Below are 23,965 nucleotides of genomic sequence, written 5' to 3'. Positions count from 1 at the left end.
TTGATTTTTTTGTTTTTCTAAACTGGTTTTCATAAGAGTCAAGTGCTCCTCAGAGACTTCAAACGGGAGAACTTATCTCTGCCAGAAAAATGGCAGGATGAAAAGAAGGGCCATTAATCACAGCGAGCGTTTGTCCTCATATCCAAAATAATTAAATCCAAAGTCAAACTAAATTTCAAAAGCTGAAATAAATGATTCTTAACAAAAAGAAACTTCCCATATACAAACACAACAGAGTGTTTTTCTTCAGTCCAAAGTGAGTCCAGACTCTTCAATCAGAAACTCTTCAGGCCGCAACGTCATGATTCAAAATGATGACAAGAAGAAGTGGAGACATCTTTAATGTGAAGCAGTTTACTACAGCGCGTGTAAACATGTGCACAGTCTTATTAGAGAGCTGTTGGGGCTCCTTCATCTTTTCATGTATAGTTTCTGACAGTCGGCTCACAGCGGTCGGAGCTTCAAAGAGGCTCCGATAAACCAGCTGCTGCAGCGTCGTCGTCATTTTTTTTTTCCTGGCATCAGCATCTGTTTAACACGTCTGTGTGTGTGTGTGTGTGTGTGTGTCTGTGCAGCCTCAGATGTGATGACAGCCACCTGCAGCGTGGAGGAGTTCCAGTGCGCGTACGGACGCTGCATCCTGGACATCTACCACTGCGACGGAGATGACGACTGCGGGGACTGGTCAGACGAGTCGGACTGTTGTAAGTTTTTTTTTTTTAAAGAGCGCCTCCTTTCCCCCCCAGGCTCTTATGTTTCCTTTAACCTTCACATGACAAGACCTTGAACTTAGTCAAGCTTTTAAACCAGCGCAAAAACACCCTCACTTTGAAAATTGAAATTGCAAAAAACTTGGTCGACATCCAAGAAACTAAACTAAACATATTGTCACGGTGGAGTGGAGCTGGTCCATCCCGTCCTGCTGGTGTTCCACACACACACACTCACACACACACAGTCTTCAGGCTCCCACTTAACAGCACCATGTGCAGGAGAGGAAGGTGAAGCTCCTCTGAGACATTAGACCTCTGTTATGACATTAGATTAAAATTAGAGTTTCCCAATGGCAACGCTGCACACGTGTCTCAGCAACAGCAGCCCATCCTCATGACCTGCACATTTCTGGAGATGAACTGCACAAGTTCAGCTGGAGTTGAAAAGCTCGTTATTAGCTGGAACCGGACAGGAAGTCACTGTTTAGGGATTAATCAGAACTTTTTAAATGTAATTCAGTTCATCAAATTTTTATTTTTCCACCCTTGGGGCAATTTAAAGGGCACACGTACGCATTAAAACACACAAAAAAGAACACACCAGTGCAACCAGTGCAAGACAACAACATTGGGATAATTCACCAATTTAAGAAAGGGTCGGGAGAACTTTCGGAGTCATCAAAATACTTTTGGAGTTCCAGGGGGGGTCCGGCTGACTACGGATTTTCATATAATGGCGGCAGATAGAGCTCACTTTTGAATCGTCCAAAACGCACATTATGAAACATCCAGATACCTCCATACTGCTCGTCTGTACTGACTCAAGTGTCCTGAAGAAGCCTACATGAAAAAGTTGTTTTTAATTTAATTTTTAATTTATTTATTTTTAATTGATCTGATCTCTGTCTTAAGCCTTGTTGTAGCAGTAGCTCCCAGTGGCTCTGTTGATGTTTGTGCACATGTGCGAGATTTGCTGCGAGATGTTCATTCATCCTTGTAAACCATTGGATGTATGATGTAAACACAGAAGAACATCTCACAGCAAATCTCGCACAGCCACTGGGAGCTACTGCTACAACAAGGCTAAAAACAGAGATCAAATGATTTTTTTCCTAACAACTTTTTCATGTGGCGGCTTCAGGACACTTGGGTCAGTACGGATGAGCAGTATGGAGGTATTTGGATGTTTCATAGTGTGTGTTTTGGACAATTCAAAAGTAAACTCTATCCGCCGCCACACTATATGAAAATCCATAGCCAGCCTGACCCCCCCTGAACTCCAAAAGCGTTTTGATAACTCTGAAAGTTCTCCAAACCCTTCCTTGGCATGACGGTGAGTAGAAAATTGGTGAAATATTGATTTTGGGTGAAGTATCCCTTTAGAAAACAACCAACAATGGTGCAAAACAAAAGCTGTTATATTATCAAGAGATAAAGCAAACACATTGTGATTAGAAAATACTAGCTGTGTTAGAAATCAATTGAGTGGCTGCAGGAACTAAACCAGTGTCACCATGGACACACTGACATTTAAAATCTTGTAGGTGTCAAAGCTTTTTGAAAGTCATGATGTGATGAATGACTCATCAGGTTGCAGTGAACAATTGTGTTGGTCCCAGATTATCAGTCTTCACAGGACGGACGGTCCTCAGATCTGGTGGGACAGGACGGCACCACCCGCTCGGTCCCCACAGAGCGGTAATGCCGTAGCTTTAGGTGCTTTGATAGACGCTGCCGGCGTCCGAGGTCCCGACAACTGCAGCCTGGTCTGAGAGCTCGGTGTGGATTTCACATGTTAATGCATGATGGCAGGTTGAGCTGAGCTCCAGAACAGCTGCTGTTTGGAGGCAGCCGCTCGACGGCGTCTGTCAGAGCTGAAAATCAGCTCGGCCTGTTACGTGTTTTCAGTCACTGTATCTCACACACACACACACACGCAACTCCTGAGCACACACACAGAGTGAGGCCATGGTCCTGATTAACACAGACTATCATGTTTCACTCTCCTCACTCCAGAGACGCTGCCTGCTGCTGACTCTCATTCTCTCATCTCTGACTTCTCGCATGTTTCGTTTCGTTCGCTCGTCGTCTGTAACAGCCCACCACATCTCTCTCTCTCACTCCCTCACTCACTCACACACACTCGAGCACTCGTATACGGTGGTCCCCCCCCCCCCCCCCCCCTCACTTCCCCCCTCCCTCTTTGATGCCTTTATCTGCAGTGCGATAAGCGCAGCTCCGAGGTTTTGTAACATCGTTTGATCATCTGTAAGGTCATGTTAGTCGACTGAGCTGCTCCGTTTCTCCCCCGTCTCCTCCCACATCCAGGTTTTTTAATTGCTGCCTCGCTTCTCAAGTGTTTATCTTTTCCTTTTTTTTGTTTTGTTTTTTATATATAAAGTTGAGCAAGCATGAAAGGAAAAAAGAAAACGACAGCACACAGGCCTGAAAAACACTGGAAACATAACATTGCATATATTGCACACACACACACACATACTGTTGTGTGGTGTTGGAGAAACTCAAAAGCAGCAGCAGGCAATGATGGCAAAAACCAAGAAACAATAATAGATCAATTTAAGTTCTCAGAAAACCCGACGTCCTTAAACTGCCCTTTCATTTTTGTCATTTATTTTATTTTTGACCAAAATGACAGAGTTCAGTTTTTGTGTATTAGTCATAGAAAAAAAAAAAAAAACGTCTGTTTGAAATGTACAGATAGTTTGTGGACGCACACACACACACACACACACACACACACACACACACACACACACAGAGGAGGCATTCCTCAGAGGCATAAGACAGCCCATCCTCAGACAGCATTCCTTGGCATCGACTCTCCAGACACATGAAGGGCGCTTTGTTAGAGAAGAAGCCTCTCTCTCTCTCTCTCTTTCTCTCACTCTCTCCCTCTCTACCTCTTCTCTCTCTCTCTCCCTCTATCCCCCCCTCCCCTGTTATGTGAATGCGTACACACACACACACACACACACACACACACAGACATAAACACACACATCCAAAAGCATTCACACTCATAGGCCTTGTTGCAAACACTGACACTGCTTTCGGGCGCATAGATGAGAAAGATGAAAGAGCATAGTTGGTAGGTTTGTGTGTGAGGGAGAGAGAGAGAGAGAGAGAGAGAGAGAGAGAGAGAGATAGAGGGAGGGAGAAAGAGAGGAATAAAGAGAGCAAGGAGAGAGATAAAGGGTTGATGAATCATTTGAGTGTGTGTGTGGGCGTCAGTGTGTTCATCGGCAACCCACGCTGTTTCTTGTGGCCTATAAGCCTGCCTCTCTCTCTCTCTCTCTCTCTCTCTCTCTTTATCACTCTGTGGGTGAGCCACCTGCTGTTTTGATCATCTCTCTCTTCTCTCGCCCAGTTGATAAGTCTGTACGGGGATGCTTGAAGCTCTACAACATCTTTTTTTTTTTTCTCGTCTTTCTTCCCCCTGCATTCCCTCGCTTGTCATTTCGTTCCTGCCTTATCTCACGCCCACTGTAGCTTCGATGGGAGCCGGCTCGTGCTGTCAGGAGGAAACATGTCAAAGCAGCACACACACACACACACACAACACACATGCATTCACAGACACTTGGGATTTAAGATGCTTATGTTTGATTCAGCTTTAATCTTCTCGTCCACCTCCGTCTTCATCTGCCGCCAGTTTGAGCTTGGCTTTGATCTGATCACATGTAGAGATGTGGTGGGAGATTTAAAGGTGGGGCAGCTATGATCTCTCGTCAGAGAGGATCATACGGCAGTCAAAATAAACACAACCAATTATGAGACACTTTTTTTTTTCTATGGACAGCAATCAGAGAGGATAGACTAGAATTTCACGGTACAGTTCCAGTGACTTGTTTCCTCTGCAGCTTTAAGTCTTGTGTTTGAAGTCTGTTTGGATCCAGATGGGTTGTTCCTGATTAATCAGTTAATGTTTTGGTTTAAAAACTGTTTGGAAATAGTGAAAAAGTTTTCTAAATTTCTCCTTTTTACAACCAGCAAACACAAACACACTTATTTTAGAAGTAATTTCACTAGTGATTATCAGGGGAGGTCAAAAAACAGAAATCCCAAGTCAAATCCTAACTCTAATAACTTTGTATATGATGATAGACAGGAGAAAACCCTTGTTTTAGTACATCATAAATTTACATAGAAGCCTGGTATTTATTTATTTTCAATATTTTGTGACAGCAGGTCTGAACCTGAGGCTGGAAAGTAGTGACATGCTAGATATTTAAATTGTAGAGATTTTTTAACCCTATTATAGTGGTGCTTTGTTATAATCTGCTGTGTTACTAATGTAATTGTGTGTGTTTGTGTGTGTGCAGCCTCTCATCAGCCCTGCAGATCAGTCGAATTCATGTGCAGCAGCGGGATGTGCATCAACGCCGGCTGGAGGTGTGACGGCGAGTACGACTGTGACGACCAATCGGACGAGAAGAACTGCAGTGAGTGGCCCCTGAACGCACCTCACTACTGTGATCTGTGCTGAAGCCCTGCTTACATGATTGTTCATGTTTCTTTCAAAACGAGGCAGTCACTTAGAATATCTCCTATCAGCTGATCTGAGAACGATGTAATAACATGCGTGTACTTGTGCGTGTGTGTCCTGCAGCCACATCCATGTGCACAGCTGACCAGTTCCGCTGCGGCACTGGACGCTGTGTCCGGTTGCTATGGAGATGCGATGGCGAGAACGACTGCTCGGACCGCAGCGATGAAGAGGGCTGCGAGAAAACCGGTGAGGCCGTGTTTACCATCTTGTTTTCAGGAGCTAAATATAACATGAGCTTCAGTGGTAGTTATGACAACAGCTGAGCACAGCCCTCCTCTGGTGACAAACACACTTTTTTTTTTTTCTCCGTTGAGATGCTTGGTTCTGTCTTCTGGGATAGAAATGGAGAGGCAGCTGCTATTTACTTCTGTTTAGTTTTTACCTCCTCTTTTTATACCACACACATGTATCCTAAGTCATCATGATGGCAAATAGATTTCAGGTCATTATGGTTAGACCTCCTTTCTCTTTATTTTAGATTTCTTTTTGTATTTGCTGTCATTTTTTACGGCAGCACAGTTCCCATCAAATCAAAAATAAATGTTGCATAATTTGTTCATTCCTCTGTAGTTGAACCTAACAAGACAGTCACTGTGAGCCACTTTCAGACCGGTAACATTCACACGGAGTGACGGACAGAGTTTCTATTATACCGCTGTCGTGCTTATTTTAATGGCCTCATTGCGAGCGAAAAAAAAATCCAATACAACCAGAGTTTTTATTTAATGGGATAAATACTTTGACTAACGATACAATATGTCATCCTGTCTGGCCACAGAAAGTCCTCCCTGTGCTCCGGATCAGTTCCAGTGTGGGAACGGCCGCTGCATCGGTCAGAGGAAGGTGTGTAACGAGGCCAACGACTGCGGCGACGGGACGGACGAACACCCGCACCACGACTGCCGTGAGTTGATATCGGCGTCTTTTTGCTGATGGGACGAAGATCGAGTCTGAAAGCGATTTCCCCTTTAACGCTGTCATCAGCCTGTGACACAACACTGACTTTGAAGTTGCTTCTGTCACTGTTAAAGTAATGAAGACTGATATCAACATTGCACTTAATGAATGTTAATTGAAAATTCTTTGACAGTCTCAATGTTGTTTCAATTTAACAGCCTGAGGAACAACACTTAACACTCATCACTGTCACGTTTAATAAGTGCTATTACTGTATTATTAGTTCCACTTTACACAACACAGTCAACACTTACCTAGGTGTTTGGCAGCGTTATTACTCAAAGGGCTAATCACCATAGGAACAATTAATGTGTTTCTTTTTTTTTTATTATTGCAAACCCTTTATTGATTGAGGGTTGTGTAATTAACCATCAAATTAAACCTCATGGATGGAATTCATTAAAGTGTCGATTTTATTACACTCTCTTTAATATTTCTGTCTACAATTGGATTTGTAAGCCTAAAAGTAGGTCAGGGAGTCGTCAAAAAAAACACCAGGCAGGTATGACGTCACCGTCATCAGGCCTCGCTGCCCGTGGCCCTGAAATGTTTGGAGGCTCAACGCCGGATACTTTTTACAGTGTGTGGTTGTCTATACTGAATCAGCATGCTGTGTTTATGTTCCTCGTGCAGGTCCGCGCTCCAACGAGGGCAACTGTAACCAGAATAACGGAGGCTGCTCCCAGAAGTGTCAGATGGTCAGAGGACTGGTCCAGTGCACCTGTCACACTGGATACCGTCTGATGGACGACGGCAAAGCCTGCCAAGGTACTATTCTGTGTGTGTGTGTGTGTGTGTGCTACTATCTAACATCAGAGTTTGCATTGAAAGTGAGTGAGCAGGCTGAGAGTGTTAATATTCATGACCTCTACAGAGTTTGAAAATCGTCAGTTGCTTAGCAACCCACACAAGAAGTTAAATTTACGAAACCTAATTTGCTAACTCCCGTTCCATCATCAGAAGGCAACAATGAGAAACTGTAGCCGCGATGAATCGCAAAATAAAGCAAGTTAGAATAATGAAGCAAAGAAGGTAATAAAACTGTCAAACCACTGTCTTTAACTTCCTGGATGTGTGTTTTCAGTTTATGTGTGTGTTAACTCATGTTATTTAGACAGTTCGTCTTTGTCTCAACAGGATATTTCCCAAATGTATGAATATATTTCCATGGAACTTTGGAAAAAGTTTAGCCACAGGCAAATAAGTTATAGATTAGAAATTGGTGTGGATCCAAAACTGGGAATTCTGCCACAAGTCAAAAGTTTTATTACTAGAATTTTGAAATTCATGGAGACAATCAAATCTTTGTGTCCAGATTTTTTAGGGTGAGCTTGCAAGGTCCAAGAAATTGTAGGAAATTCATTCAGACTTAGAGGGGTGTAAACCACCATTGGGCCACCTCTGAGCACTTTATGTACATTGAATTCATTGATAACCCTGCCACCGACTCTCTGTCCTTCCCCTCTTGTCCCTCTGTGGTCCATTCCAGATGTGGACGAGTGTGCTGAAGAAGGCTACTGCAGCCAGGGCTGTACCAACACGCAGGGGGGGTTCCAGTGCTGGTGCGTCCAGGGCTACGAGCTTCGACCCGACAAGCGCAGCTGCAAGGCTCTGGGTAAAAAAAAAAAAGCCACTGTACTATGTTTCAACCTTGACATGTGACCACAGAGAGTCGCTGGGGTTTGACCTCCAATAAAAACACGGTTGCTCAGTGTTTATACTTGCCTCGACAGTAACTGTATCCATTCCTCTGCTCCGGGGTATTGGACCCAGAATGAGGTCGGCTCATTCGGAGGGTCTGGACTAGATTTAGATATGCAGTGGAGGTAGAGCGCCGGCCTGGTACGGCAGCCCATAAATCTACTGCAGACCAGAGTTAAACCCAGGTCAGGACTGTCTGTCAGCTGCCAGCAGCCAGGCCGTCACCTCTATTGAGATTAATGCTCACTGTTATTAAAAGTGACCAACCCGACCCGACTCGAACTTTTTTGTCTCTTTACTCTTTTTTTTTTTCCCTTCAACTTTTCATGTTTGGCTTTTTGCCGTTTTCCCCTTTTCAACTCTTAATTCACATTGCCTTCAATAACCCTGTCCATCTTTTCTGCCCCCCCCCCTCAGGTCCGGAGCCGGTCCTGCTGTTCGCCAACCGCATCGACATCCGTCAGGTTTTGCCGCACCGCTCCGAGTACACGCTGCTGTTGAACAACCTGGAGAACGCCATCGCCCTGGACTTCCACCACAACCTGGAGCTGGTCTTCTGGTCGGACGTGACGCTGGACCGCATCATGAAGGCCAACCTCAACGGCTCCAACGTGGAGGAGGTGGTCTCCACCGGCCTGGAGAGCCCAGGTGGGTGCAGCACCTGCAAATTATGCAGGTTTCAAAAGTAGGACAGTGGACTCATTTATCATTTATGCTGTTTATTCACCTCTGCTGCTCTCTGTTCAATTATCCTCTGCTCTCCCTCACTTCATCCATCACTTTGTTCTTATATGAATCCAGCAGAGTGCCACCCATACTGTTCAAACTCTCTCTCTTATTTTCAGTCTGTTTTTTAATTTCTTTTGTTTTTGTATCTCTGTGTTGTGCCTTTTTCTCAGTCAGTGTCTCTTTCTATTCTGAACTCACTCAGACTCTTCAGTGCATTTCACCGGATCCCTGTTATTCCATTTTTCTTCTTTGGATCTTTTCTATTTGTTGTGTTCTTTTTAATTGCTTCTTTCTCCTTCTTGTCTTGCAATAAAGAAATATATATGAACAATATCAAGAACAGAAGAACAGCTTGTTATAGAGAGGAATAGTACTATTCCTACTACTACAGGAATAGTAGTAGATAGGAATAGGGATGTTGTGAAGAATTGTGGACTGGGAGTTGTTGTCTTCACCACCATTGCCATGAGTGTCTCCTTGTTTGGATTCCTTTAGTGTTGGTGGTTCAGGAGGTTTCTTATTACTGAATAGAGCTGAATTATCCACAGCGGTGTCTCCCTCCCCAAAGCAAACAGCTCTGTTGATTATTAACAGTAAAAACACTGGAAAGAGCCTTTTCACATCAAAAATCAAGGATTCACAATTCACATACAGTATGTTCTTCTGCAGACACAGGTCATATCTGTGAGACGGGGAGCTGAGCTGCCTGACAGTTGCTTGACTATTTTCTCTCACGACTTAAAATCTGGAGGTCTGGTGACCGAAATACTGAATCCAATTTAAAAACTATTGTTGAAAGTGACCAGGGTATGAAAAATATATCTTTAAAATCTGACGTAAAACCAAACTTTGAGCACTGGAAGACAAGCACAACACATGCGCATAGGCAATATGACGTTACTGATGAGTTTTACTATTTTTTAAATCATATACTGTATCTCTCTGGGTTTTTAGAAATGCTGGAAACATTTTAGATAATTTAAGTTAACAACTTATATATGTGACATCTCTCGTCATATCTTGACAAAGGTTACTTACGGTAATCTACATGTTCCAACTTTAAGCATAAAGCTGGAGTGAAAAGTATTATTTTTGGCCTTACTTATGATATCATTGGTTCATATACAAAGTAACCTGTCCCTGTCCTGTAGGTGGACTGGCCATAGACTGGATCCATGACAAGTTGTACTGGACGGACTCGGGGACGTCCCGTATCGAGGTGGCCAACCTGGACGGAACGCACCGCAAAGTGCTGCTGTGGCAGAACATGGAGAAGCCCCGAGCCATCGCGCTGCACCCCATCGAGGGGTAAGACTAGTCTGTACACACACACACGCTAACACATGTATACAAAGTCTATATAACTCAGTGCAGATGGTTTCAAATGTACATGTATATACATATCCCCTCTGGATGTGTCCCAGTTGTAGTGTAGCAGCAGATCAGGGATTAAAGTTTGGCAGCGCAGCAGTGCCCACGGGCGAGCATCTGTGTGGAACAAGTATTTCATGAAAGGGGCTGCAGCAAAGTGTGTTTTCCTCCCTTGTGTCATATGCTTCAGTGGCAGGAGAGAGTTTGGGATGAAGCTCCAGAGAAATTTAAAGCTTGAAAACTCATTCAGCTGATTAGGCAGCTCATTTGCATGGGATAATTAAGATGTTTCCAAAAAAAAAAAAAAAGGAAAAAGTAGCTCTTCTCTCAGAGGCTGGACCGAACAGATGAGGAATGACGAAGGAACACGAATGTCAAGGACAGAGGAGACTTTGTAATGTGAGACATCTGCTGTGTCTTGAATCGTGACAACAGTCTGTCTACTTCTTTTCTTAAGTGGACGTCAGGAAGGTTAAACTCAACTTTGTTCAAAGTGTTTCGGTCTTGCATGAAAGTCACGGCGCCTGTCCCTGTTTTTTTTTTTTTTTTTTTTTCTCCTCCTCAGTAAGATCTACTGGACGGACTGGGGCAACACGCCTCGCATCGAGTACTCCAACATGGACGGCTCCAACCGGCGAGTCATCGCGGACACGCACCTGTTCTGGCCCAACGGCCTCACCATCGACTACGCCGGACACCGCATGTACTGGGTGGACGCCAAGCACCACGTCATAGAGAGGGCCGACCTGGACGGACGCAACCGCAAGGCTGTCATCAGCCAAGGTAAACGCCCAGCTGTCATCGGTCTATTCATGGTATGGAGAACCGGTTCTGAACACACACTGCTGGGTCACTGTGAATCCAGTGTGGATGACTTACTCTGCCTCCTTCATATGTATGAATTCCATGTTCAAAGCGCAGTTTCGTGACCTGCTGCCAAAACAAAACGGCAATTGTCAGCCGTGTGGAACTTAAAGGGATAGTTCAACATTTTGGCAAATTCCCCCTTTTGCCATAATCCCTATAGTTATAGTGGTAGGTTCATTAGCTTTAATTATCGGTGCATGTTGTTTTGAGATCCGCGGGGCAGAGACGCCAGCTGCTCAGCGGACACAATGGAGGTGAATGGTACAGGTCCCATGTCCCTCAAAACTCAATCAAATATACAATCCAACACCTCCAAAACGCTCTCATGGAGAAGTTGTGACCTGCACATTCACCACGCTATGAGATAATGATGTATAATTATGTAACATTATGACACACAAAGCAAATACTCTGAACTACTTTTGAAATCACTCCGCCCAGCAACCGTGTCTGGAATGACCTTTAATCCAGCAGTTATCACACAGTAAAACATAAAAACCCTCTGTTTAATATCAAGTTACAACGACCATGTGGAACCCGAGAAAGAATGCTTCCTCGGTTGTTAATACAAAAAGCTCCGAATGGGAAACAACAGGGGAGTCGTGGTCTGCAGAGGTCTGGCTACAGTTCAGATTCTCTTTAATTACCACACACATACATGAAGAAGCACAAACAAGAGTTAGATATATACGATGCAGTCGGTTGAGGCTACTTCATTATATCATGTGGAGTTAATCAATGCCATGTTTGCGTTAAAGAGCATATGCATCCTTCAACCACTGAAGTACACACAACACACAGGCGCCATACTGTAAATGACAACATGAAGCTTTGCGTGCCTCTGTTTATGTTGTTGCTCCCTGCAGTGAAGCCTGAGTGTGTGTGCGTGTGCACTAAAACTTTAAAACTTGAGGATCTGGCATTTACAGATGTAAGCTGGCAGAGTAGTGATCTACCACACATACACACACACACGCGCGTGTAAGATCTCATGCTGCAGTGCAATTTGTTTCTCAGGTTGTAGCTGAAAGTCTTTTGTTGTTTTGTTGTTGTGAGTCTTTACTCCTCATGTTTACCAGTCAGCTGAACACAAACGGAACATGATGTTAAGCTGAGCAGGTTCAGAAATGCTTCAAGGCAGCGTGAGCACAACCACCTCTTCTAACTTTCCAAATGAACACAGTTAGGTTTAACAACTTAGGATCAATAGCTGTCATGAATCTGTCTTTTAAAACTTTTTACTGCAGGCAGACAAGCTACTTGTTTATGAGTGCACCTGTGTGGTTGTGAGGTGTCAAAAATGAATGGCCAGATTGTGTGAGAATTGTGAGACAGCCATGTCTTAGCTCAAGTTTGGATGTAATCCAGGGAGCTGCAACCAACAGGCAGGAGATAGGCATCCAAACATGAATGGCTGTTTTTCAAGGTCAGGAACTGACTTTACAATGTCCCCATGTGAATAATGGATTTTGGAGTATTAACATATGCTGACAGAGTGGCTTTCGATTTAGGATTTTTTTTTCTAGGCGAACAAAAGTGAGTGGAAGCACATCAGTAATAGTCAAGGGGGTTTAAGTGTGCGAGAAGAGAGAGGGACAGGGTGAGGGTGTGTGTGTGTGTGTGTGTGTGTGTGTGTGCAGCCGCCATCAGCCCAGGGAGCTCTCCTTAATGATGTGTGCTCTCAGGATAAAAGGCTGTAATTGGCCCTGTCCTTTCTCCACAGCCTCTGTTTGCTCAGACAACACACAGGGCAAATGGGACGTGTGTGTGTCCGTCTGTGTCCGTGTGTGTGTGTGTGTGTGTGTGTGTGTGTGTGTGTGTGTGTGTGAGAGCGTATGCATGGTTACATATGAGCTGCTGTACCCAGGAATGTTAACAAGTGTGTGTTTCCCTACACCTATAGCTCTGTATGTGTGTGTGTGTGTGCTAGAGAGACATTGACAGGCAGGCGGGCCGAGAGAGAGTGTGTGTGTGTGTGTGTGTGTGTGTGTGTGTGTGTGTGTGTGTGTGTGTGTGTGTGCTCTAGCTGGATGTTTGCCAGCTCCTCCGTCACTGGAGCTGGAGGGCAGGCGGATGTCATGGATAACGCCGCTATCCAGTCTGCACACCTGTGCACCTGGAGGTGGGGGACAGGAAGAGAAGGGGTGGGCTGCTGTGTGTGTGTATGTGTGTGCGTGTTGGTGTTTAGTACGGTCGTGATCATAGAGTACATCTGCCCGAGGACAAACGCTGTGTACTGCAGTGACGCCTCACTGACAATGAGCGGTCTGCTGGGTGCAGATATACTGGATGTCCAGTGGGTTCTATAGGCAGCAGCGACAACGGAGCCACAGAACGACGCCCCCTTGTGGAGAGCAGCTCAGCTCACAGGTGGGAAGATAAGATAAGTCAGTCCTTTATTGGTCCCATACTGGGGGAAGTTTGTAGTGTAGCAGTGTAGCAGTGTAGCAGAACAGTGGCGGGACAAAAAGAAATGCAAAATGTGAATAACAAATGACATTTATAGGCAAGGAAAGGCAAGGCATCTTTATTTATATAGCACATTTCATACTAAGGCAACTCAATGTGCTTTACATAAAGACAAAACATTTAAAAAGAACAGCATAAAACAGCATAAAAACAAACCATTGAAAAAGAAAAATTGTAAACATTAAACATAGAGTTGAAAACAAGAGCAAAGAAGAATAAAAAGTAGAGAGAGAAAAGAAAATAGATAAAGTTTATAGTCACATAAATGTGTAATATGAAATGTGTTAACATAATATAATGTAGTAATAAGTGCACTAGTAGGAAGTGGCATCAAAAAACATAATGTTCAACCACTGGAGAGATTTTTACACCTGGTTGTGTGGTCAGACATCATACACAGGGCTGACTTTAGTTGTAGTTTGTTCATTTGTCTGGTGAATTTCCTTTAACATGGTCAATTATTACAGAGACATTAAAAACAAACTTAAACTAGAGATACAATTGTTTTACGTTGTCACTGTGGAATCAAGATTTTTAAAAAAGCAGCCCATCTCAAAGATAAATGTTATTAAAGGGGAATTATGCAAGTCGACTCACTTTTCCACTGTTTCGGTTACGCTCCTCTCATCCATGTACATTTGTTTGCAACGAAGCCGGCGAAAAATCAATAAATGGAGCGGTGGAAAACGTTACATAACATATACAATGTTACAACGTGTGTGTTTGTGTAGTCTTAACCGTCATAAACAAAAGATTATGGGTTATGGAGCGCATTTTTGTCGCGGTGTGCAGAGAGAGAGCTGGGACACCGGGGCGAAAAGTCGTGTAGTTAACGGTCACAATTACGCCGGAGCTTTTTAATGAAGGAGAAATCCTGCTTAGTTCCTCTTAAAAGAAGCAAACAGTGTCCCCCGTCCATCACACTTACAAACCGGACAGTGCTGTGTCCAGTCGTGTTGCCGGTGACGTGGAGATCAGAGAGTGCGACAGATCCAGTTGAGACTTGAGAGGACCGGGGAGGTGCCACATGTAGGTTAAAGGGGACATTACTGTGAGGGCTGCTTGGGATGTCTGATGCCCCTTCGACACTGCAGCTGCTCCTCCAGCTGTCCCGGATAGAAGGGAACAGGAGGGGGTCGGGTCGGGCGGGGCAGGGATGGGATGGGATGGGAGCGGGGTGCAGGGACGACACAGAGGAAGGTGACCATATCTAAATCTGGCGCCTCTGTAGGAGCTGATGACTCAGAGGCGGGGAAGAGGGTGTACTGTTGTCTCCCTCATGTTAGGATAAGATCACAAAACACACACACACAGTCCGCCACCATCACTTCACACACACCTGGACCTTTTTGAAGAGGGGGGAGAATTCTTTACCTACCTTCTGACACGACGGTTTCTGAGCCGAATCATAACTCTACAACTAACATAACATAACTCTACTCTCTCCCCTCAGATGAAAATGAACGTATTTAACCAGTTATCATGACCAGATGTCATTTTTATACAATACCATGAGTGAAATAATCATTCAGCACCATCATAGTTTAGTTTAGTTTATTAGTTTATGTCGAAGACTATCCCAATTAATCAACTGTATCAAAAACAGTAAAAAGGGCAGCTTTAGCCAACATGGCTAATATCCTGCTGTAGTCCCTGGCAAGATGACAATAGGAACCCTAAAAAGCAAAACAAAAAAACATAAACAATATATTACAGCACATTGATTAAAAAGAGAACTTTAGGACAGCTAGGAGACAAGAAAATCAATGCAGATAGGAGAGAACAGTGAAACATCAGTACAATCATGCAGAGACAACACATAATCAAAACATACAGAAGCAGCACATAATAAAAAAAAACATAATCACACATCAACACATACAATGACCTTCAGGAGTGCAGATAGACATCACGTACTGTATAAACAGGCAGCATCCATGATCATGACGCAAATAACACACAGCCATATGTTAGTGTGTGCAGGTATAATTGTCGCCAAGCCATGTTTTTAACTTGGCTGTAAAAGTGGAGTATGTATGTGTATCTTTGATATGGGTGCATATAGCTGCATTTTATCACCTTGAAACTGTGGTGAGCCAACAACGGTCTCATAAAAATTGATTCAGACAGACGGGGTTTCATACTTCATATACATAAGGAAGCAATTCTGTCAACTTGTGGGAAGAGGGGTGCAGGCAAAAAAAAAAGACCATGTTGGAAAAGAAACCAGAGTTTGCATTAGCACAACCACTGGCATTGTGTCAGATACTGCCAGTTACAAACTAACAATATAACCATACAAAATACTACAATATAAACCATTACCTATGCTAAATAGATAAAAGATAAAATAGCATTGTAGGAATCAATATGAAGGCGCCAGTTGAGCATTTGTAATGTGGAGAACAGAAGATTCATCCATTAGCTGTACTGCTTATCTGTGCACGGCCAAGTGACAAGTCACAGGGAGACACAAGCAACCTCACACACACACATAAACACACATAACACGCTGAAAACAGAAGATGCTGAGAGTTTACCATAGGAATAGTTAAAAATTAACATGTTTGTGCACTCTGGTAGACAAACTATGACTATGACACTGTTTCTATACTGTATGTCATTGTTGTTTCTGTATTTGCTGACACTGTTATAGCTCCAATAACAATCTGCTTTGAATGTTTTAGCTGTTAGGCGGCTGAAGTGAAACGTGTTGTTTCTTCACTAAAACCAATCCAGGAGTGTTCACCTGGACTACAGCGGCAATGAACAGTTTATAGCTCTTAAAAATTATATATATTCAAACAATAAAACTTTTGTCTTACACTCAAATGTGCACACACACACACAAAAACACACACACACACTATTATTCTGATCTTCATGGCTTATTATCATTCTGGTCTCTCTCCAGTTTTAGCCATTTACCACTTGACATTTATGCTGCACTGTAAAACACTGTCATTAAATGAGCAGTGCTGTTTTTAAAAGCCCTGCGCCAGCACGCTCACCACACCACTACCACCACCCCCCCCACCGCCACCACCATCCCCACCACCACCACCACCACCGCCGCCGCCGCCACAGCTCTATGCAGCAGCAGAAATCACTTTTTCCATCCATTCAGCACTCCGATCCAACTGGCTGTGCAGCTACTCCTCTTTGGAGGAGGGATTAAACCGGAGAGAGACAGAACGTTAATTTGGACGAGTGTCGAGGAGTCACCCCCAAGCAGATGTTTCCCACTGGAGAGAAATCTGTGAGGAGTTCCCCCCCGTCACACATGTTAGTGTTTAGAACAGAGCTCTGCTGATATGAGCTGTGAAAAAGCTGAGACTGACAATTATCAGCACAAGTCAACAATTTACACAGAGGAACGCAGTCGCAGGCTCAACGCCTCAACGCACATTCCTAATGCGGCCAACTTTTTAAAAAGCCCTGAAACTTTCTACTAACTATAAATGATGCCGTTTCATACAAGCTCGTTATTATCTGCTCAGCTTGGAGCAGCATCTTTGCGTCCGTCTCGCCTGTGTGAGGTGGGTGGTGGCTCTGTCAGACAAAAGTGACATTAGCCATGTTTTTCTCATTTTCTGCCTGATAATTGTTCTTTTAATCACAAATTCTCCAAGGGACACGCTGCACACAACACGAAATAAATAATGTTTCAAGACAGCTCCGGAGATTTAAACAAAAACCAAAAAAATCCCAACTATTTGGCGTTCAAGTTAAAGGTCCTGCTTTTCTCTCCATTTTTGTCACAGTTGATCAAAGTCTTCATCCATATTATGAAGCTGTATTTGTGGTTTGAAGTAAAAAAAAAACATCTGAATGTAGTTTTACATCTTTTCTCTGGAGCTCTCATTTAAACCATAAACAGACACTAAAACTCTCCTTTAAAACTGAAATTTATGAGATTGTTTTCAGATTAAGACAAAAACACTGTATACTACACACACAAGTGGCAAGGATTGTCCAAATCTCTCCTTTAAAAATAGAAGGCAAGACCAGAGCTGGATGAAAACGGTCCAGGAGCAGCCTCTTGTATCAGTCTCTGCTGTGGATGCTGCTGTGTTCAGACTCTGGACAGAAAACTCACACAGTGCTTCAGGAAACCAACGGAGGGGAGCAGCGCCTCTGCTTTTGGACACTCCGGCCACAACTAAACCAGCTACAGGCCGATGAGAGGCAGAGTAATTGAAAGCAGCTCTAAATGGGGAAGATATGACATCAGCCAAGCCCACAGCGCTGAATGGGAGGATGTTTAGAGAGCGTTGGAAGAACAAGCCAGATTCAGCGTTTGTTCTCTCCGTTTATGTGTGTTTTGTCTGTTTGGAAAGAGTCTTCAAATCTCCACATAAACTTTGCAGATGCAGTATTTTTGCTCATTATCAGGGTGTCAAACTTAACGCCTGCGTTAGTTTACGTTTAACGATTAACTTCCACCAAAACAACATCATCTTGTTCTTCCATAAGAAACGTCTTTGGCCTGCTGCTGCTGCTGATCTGTTTTAAAAGCTTCAGTGAGCATCTCTGAGCTCTGTCTCTCTCTCTTTCTTCCTCTCTTCAGGCCTGCCCCACCCGTTTGCCATCACGGTATTTGAGGACAGCCTCTACTGGACCGACTGGCACACCAAGAGCATCAACAGCGCCAACAAATTCACCGGCAAGAACCAGGAGATTATTCGCAACAAGCTGCACTTCCCCATGGACATCCACACCCTGCACCCCCAGAGGCAGCCCGCAGGTGGGTACACAGCCGGGTCGAAAGCTGTATGCTCATTTGAAAGTGTGTTAAATGTTGTATACTCTCACTTTTTATACTATTTAAACATATTTCACTAGAAATTATAATGGGTGAGGGAATCTGAGAGAAACAATGTCACATTTTAGTAAGTACCGGTAAAAGAAAATACATTCTAAAGTAACAAGTAATATCATAGAAATGTAGTTCAGTATTTGTCTTTTGAAAATTAGTGGAGTTAAAGTAATACATTTACAAAAAGCAGTGTTAATTAAAAAATATAATTAAATACAGTTCTAAATTTAATTTGTAACAGTTTTTTCCTTCCTCTGTTGTCTAAATACTTTATGGTCACAAAGCAACAACTTGAATCAGGGGAATCAGTTGTATTACAATGGAGTAATTCAATACATTGTTTTGATCTCGTAACTAATAGCAACAAGAAATGCCAGAATTTCATATTGATAAAGTGATATTTTGGCTTTGTGGTTATTCTTGTGCAACAGTCAAAGTCTGTCAAGGATAAATGAGATAGTTGTGGTTATTGTGAAGTTCAATGATGTCATGGTCGGGTCACAAAAATCTCTGACAATAACGTATTGTACAGTACATTGGACAAAGGGCGGAGCAGAGATATAATACAGTGCATCATTTCGGCTCGAGTCCAAGGCCTTATATGGTCATTTGTTTACCTCGTATGCCTTCAGATCTGTCTGTGATTGGATCTTTTTTTAAATTAATTCTGGTCGAGAACAAAGGAGCCATTATTAAAAATGTTCAAGTTTGCAGCCTGAAGCAGAAGAAAATGTTGTCATGCATCAGGCGGGGGAATAAAATAAAATGCTCAACAACTAAACATCAAACAAAGATGCAGCATTAGAGGAAGAAAGATGAGGCGTTTGAGGACAGACTGTGAAAACAGGAAACCGTCTTTCAAGGTATCATCGCACAGAGTGGCGAACTGTGAGATGACGCAGTGTTTTGTTGCACTTGCGTCCGACCCAGTGGTCAAACGGCCAGCTGAGGTGTTTTATCAGCACAATAGCAAACACTTGTGTCCTTTGCTAACAAACCATGTTAAAGTTGAGTTCAGGCCAAGAGAAAGTTTTGCTTATCACGCTGATAAAACACTGTAAACAGTCTTGACTCTAATTTGAACTGTGAGCTGCCTCTGTGTTGGCAGAGGGAGGTCAGTCACTTGTTTTGGTTGAGATTAAGTGAGGTTGTGTTAGTTCATGTGATGAACGGATTTGAACTCTGCATTAATTAAACAAAGCAAAGAGTCTGAGGGTCTCAAGTGAAATCCAGACGCACACTATGACATTTAAAAAGAACAGACTCTGCAGTTGATGTACGCCATTACATTTTACAGAATCTTCATTTTACCAGAGTTTTTATTTCTAATTTGAAATGCATGAAGTAAATACTGGGTTTCCTAGTTCCAATATTAAACTCCTTTTCTGCCAACATCTGTCTCCGGAGGTGGAAAACAGTGTTTGTGTTAACTTTTGTCTTGCCTCAGCTTGTGATGTACTGTAGCTTCCAGCCTGCCCTGAAGACACAGTGCTGCTCAGAGAGCTATAATAAGCTCTGCTCTAGTAATGTAAACACAACAATAGCCTTGCATTTTAATTCATATGCAACCAAAAATGTATAAGTCATGCCTTATAAATTAACTTCAGATTGAGTGATCATACTTCCAGTCTTCAACTATACTTTTAAAAGCAATTGACTGAAAATAAGTTAAATCCCCCTTTATTCAGTTTGAATTAAAAGCGGATTTGTGTTGTTTTGCTGTTCAGTTACAATCTCTTTCTAATTGGAGGCAGTGAAAATGTAAAAGTGACACTGCATCCTCCAGTTTCAACAATGAAATAAATTAATGAAATATCATCATAGAAAATAGGAATTATTTTCTTTTATAGTGGACAGGCAGAAAGAGCACAACATGCAACCTGGTTGGATGCAAAAAACAATTCAACCAGTTTCTAACCACATAAATCATCGCATGCTGAGCTGTGTGTCTGTGTCTGTGTCTGTGCTGCAGGTGGCAGGAACCGCTGTGGCACCAACAACGGAGGCTGCAGCCACCTGTGTCTCCCCAGCAACAAGACTTACACCTGTGCCTGCCCCACCGGCTTCAAGAAGGTGGACCACCACAACTGTGCCAACGGTGAGTCCCCACACACATCCAACTTTGTTGTCCTTGCTGTCAGAGGGAAACCTTGTATGTCCAAAACTGTCACTTTTCAGGAATAACTGAAAATTGCAACATTCATTAATTGGTCCAATATTTGTTAATCCCACAAAGGAAAATGATAAAATATGAAAACACGAGGTTTCCACCCGACAGCAATGAGATGTGTCATACTTTAATGGGCATTATGTATTGATTTTGTGTGTAAAAGTGTGAAATGCAATTTTAGCAAGTTAATACTAGATTATCATTAAATGCATTAAAATAATGTGTGATATAATAAATGAAGCAGTTATTGGGAAACCCCTCACAGACATGGCTGTGTGTTAGTGATTGAATTTATTATATATATATATTTTAAATGCATGCAGAAGATGATTGTAATATCAAGACTTGACAAATGAAATTCCAACTAATTGGAATTTAAAACAAACGTTTTAAGATAATTCTTGTTACTTTTATGAGAGTTTCACTTCTTGAAATAGAACACCATGTCATTATGAAAATATCTAATTTCTATGCTGTCATTCTAGATGATTATTATAGTGAAGGGTTATAATGATACTAATGAGCCAGCCTGATTAGATTTGCCCTTTAAGGCCTGTTAGTCATCTGTGTAGTAGTGCTGTTTTGCTGTGTTCACTCTTGACCCCACTGTTAAACCTAGAAGACTGACAGAAGACCTTTGGTCTTTAATCAGGTCTTGACAAGTTCCTGCTTTTTGCCCGAAGGACGGACATCCGACGAATCAGCTTTGATACAGAGGACATGTCTGATGATGTCATCCCTCTGGCTGACGTGCGCAATGCCGTGGCTCTGGACTGGGACGCCAAAGATGGCTTCATTTACTGGACGGACGTTACCACAGACTCTATCAACAGAGCGCTTTGGAACGGCACCAAGCAGGAGGTCAGTGACATTTCTACTCTGACTGAACTCAGCACAGACATCCCATTATTTCTCATCTTTGCTGGACAATATGGAGGGAAGCAAGCAGCTGAGGACAGAGGGATTTAAGTTAATGCAATGCTGCCATCTACTGGGGCTGATTGAGAAGTGGAACAGCGAGTCATTCCAGATATAGAAGTAGTTTAATTACATTTAATTCACCTTGTTTTCCTCTGCTTGCATGCAAACAGAAAAGACCAAAACACACACAAAGAGGAAGACTGATTCACAGTGATCTGTTTATCTGTGAGCCCAAAGGTTGCAGATGTAGCCCTGAGGGGACATAAAGGACTGGGAGGACTCAGATGGTTGTTGTCCCTGTTTTTCCAGGTGGTGGTGGACACCAGTCTGGAGAGCCCAGCAGGTCTGGCAATTGACTGGGTGACCAGCAAGCTATACTGGACCGATGCTGGTAAATGACATTACTTATTCGTTAACTCATGCATAATGACTGTCATGACTCAGATTTCAACAAGTCATGTCGTGTCCCCTCAGGTACGGATCGTATTGAAGTTTCTAATGCTGATGGGAGCATGCGGACTGTCCTGATATGGGAGAACCTGGACCGACCCAGGGACATTGTCGTCGACCCAATCGGAGGGTGAGATATTATAAAGGTTTTTAAAAAGAAACATATGAACTTTCATTTGACAGGACATTCTCGTCATATCTCATTTGATTTTACTCTTTGTAGTTTCATGTACTGGACCGACTGGGGTGCCAACCCGAAGATCGAGCGTGCGGGAATGGACGCCTCCAGTCGCATCGTCATCATCTCATCCAATCTGACTTGGCCCAACGGACTCGCCATCGACTATGAGACCAAGCGCCTCTACTGGGCCGATGCTGGCATGAAGACTATTGAATTTGGCAACTTTGATGGTTCTGACCGACAGGTAGAGGCTGTTTTTAAGTTCATTCTCCCACAGTTAATGTGTCTGTTGATTTGTTTGAGAAATTCTTTAAATGTAAAACTTAGGAGGTTGGAATAAAACATTTTGTTACTGGCAGTTTGATCAATTATGGAGATTTGCTTTTCTGTTTTCTGTTCATCTGGAATCAGCACTGTAAACAGCTATTTTGGAAAATTATATTCATTTTCCACTACATATTGATTTTTGGGTTATTTTGCATGCAGGTTTTGATTGGCAGCCAGCTGCCTCACCCCTTTGGCCTGACTGTGCACAAGGACAAACTGTACTGGACAGACTGGCAGTCCAAGAGCATCCAGAGTGCTGACAAGCTCACGGGCCTGGGACGCCACACGCTGGCCGAAAACCTGGAGAACCTCATGGACATTCACATGTTCCACCGGCACCGTGAGACAGGTCCGTGTGTGTGTCCGTGTTCTAGATCAAGACTGAAACACACATGTAACAGTGCAGTCACCAAGTAGGAGGGCAGGGACGCCATCCCATGAGTAGCGTTAGGAACTCCAGCTATTTTTAGTATTTAATAACTGTTATTTTCTCAAGCCTGGAAAATGGGACAGCAGATTTAGAATGATGGAGCAGCCTGTCCTGTTTTATTTCATTAGTCTAAGCAGACAAAGTGTTTATCCATTAGTGCAGGTCTGGAGTTTAGTCTACAGAAAGTAAGGGGGTCACGAAAATCAATGTTTTTGTCAGTGTCAGCTGCATTTGCATGAAAGGGACCAGTCACCTTGAGGGTATGTGCTCTACCAGGAGTGGTTCTCCTGGTAGAGCACATACCAGTGGGGCTTAGTCATGGCCACAGCAGCCTGAGAATCTGACGCCATGGCTTTTTGCTCCATGTCATCCCTCTTCTCTTTCTCCCCCGTTTTCGAATTTCTGTTTCTCACTCTCCCTGTAAGGTCCTCTTTTTTTTAAACTGTAATGAAACTCATCATTTAATTTCACTTCTAGTGTGAGATATAAAAATGAAAAGTGTGTCATAGTCCTTACACTCATGGACCACATCTATCCTGTCTATCCTGTCCTGGACATGCGTTGTCTCTGGTTACAAAGATGAAAAAAAAAATCACTCACTCACTGCTTTTCTGACTTTTGCCGCCTTTTCTCGGCTCAGATCCAGTGTCTCTGCTGACACTGGGAGGATTACAGGTAAACTGAAACCACAACATTGGCTGAGAGAGCAGAGAGCCCCAGGGGCCCATGCCAGACCGAAAACCTCACCAATCTCACTGATGTGTGTGGGGGGCTTTCCTCTGTTCTCTGTCGCCTTTCACTGTAGTGTTCCTTTCTTGTTTGCCCCACTTTTTTTCCCCCATTCCCTTTTCCTCAAAGCCGACCTAGAAAGAAAGTGGAATGGTGGATGAGTTAAGTCTGGTTTTGTGTCTCCTTCTGTAGTGCGTAACCCTTGTGCGGTGAATAATGGCGGCTGCAGCCACCTCTGTCTGCTGGCTCCTGCTCCCAAAGCCTCCAGCTGTGCCTGCCCCACTGGGATCAACCTGCAGTCGGATGGAAAGACCTGCTCGCCTGGTATGAAACGACTTCTGTTTGCATTAGGAAAATTGAAATGGTGGACTCATCATTCCACAGTGTCCCTCGAGGGTTTGATGTTCAAAAATATGCCCAGAAATCATATTATTAAAAGGATAGTTCAGCATTTTAGCAAATTGGCCCATTGCCATAATCCCTATATATGTCATAGCAGTAGGTTTGTTACCTTTAATTGTCGGTGCAAGCTGTTTTTAGAGCGGCGGAGCAGAGCCGTGA

General features: G+C 43.3%; 1 protein-coding gene across 1 annotated transcript in view; it reads left to right on the top strand.

Annotated features, from left to right (window-relative positions):
* Positions 1-23,965, top strand: part of lrp4 (low density lipoprotein receptor-related protein 4) — a 118,596-nt gene that overhangs the window by 84,477 nt on the left and 10,154 nt on the right. The window contains exons 6-22 of the mRNA XM_083969383.1: positions 576-704; positions 5,057-5,176; positions 5,344-5,469; positions 6,062-6,187; positions 6,874-7,008; positions 7,730-7,855; positions 8,359-8,589; positions 9,822-9,978; positions 10,607-10,824; positions 17,948-18,124; positions 20,169-20,294; positions 21,019-21,227; positions 21,597-21,678; positions 21,762-21,867; positions 21,961-22,162; positions 22,405-22,594; positions 23,597-23,728. Coding sequence (XP_083825509.1) covers positions 576-704; positions 5,057-5,176; positions 5,344-5,469; positions 6,062-6,187; positions 6,874-7,008; positions 7,730-7,855; positions 8,359-8,589; positions 9,822-9,978; positions 10,607-10,824; positions 17,948-18,124; positions 20,169-20,294; positions 21,019-21,227; positions 21,597-21,678; positions 21,762-21,867; positions 21,961-22,162; positions 22,405-22,594; positions 23,597-23,728 — 2,592 coding nt within the window. The remainder of the gene's footprint in view (positions 1-575; positions 705-5,056; positions 5,177-5,343; positions 5,470-6,061; positions 6,188-6,873; positions 7,009-7,729; positions 7,856-8,358; positions 8,590-9,821; positions 9,979-10,606; positions 10,825-17,947; positions 18,125-20,168; positions 20,295-21,018; positions 21,228-21,596; positions 21,679-21,761; positions 21,868-21,960; positions 22,163-22,404; positions 22,595-23,596; positions 23,729-23,965) is intronic.

This window comes from Trachurus trachurus (assembly GCF_905171665.1).
Source record: "Trachurus trachurus genome assembly, chromosome: 3".
In the NCBI taxonomy this organism is placed as follows: Eukaryota; Metazoa; Chordata; class Actinopteri; order Carangiformes; family Carangidae; genus Trachurus; species Trachurus trachurus.
This window is presented reverse-complemented; position numbering and strand designations above follow the sequence as displayed.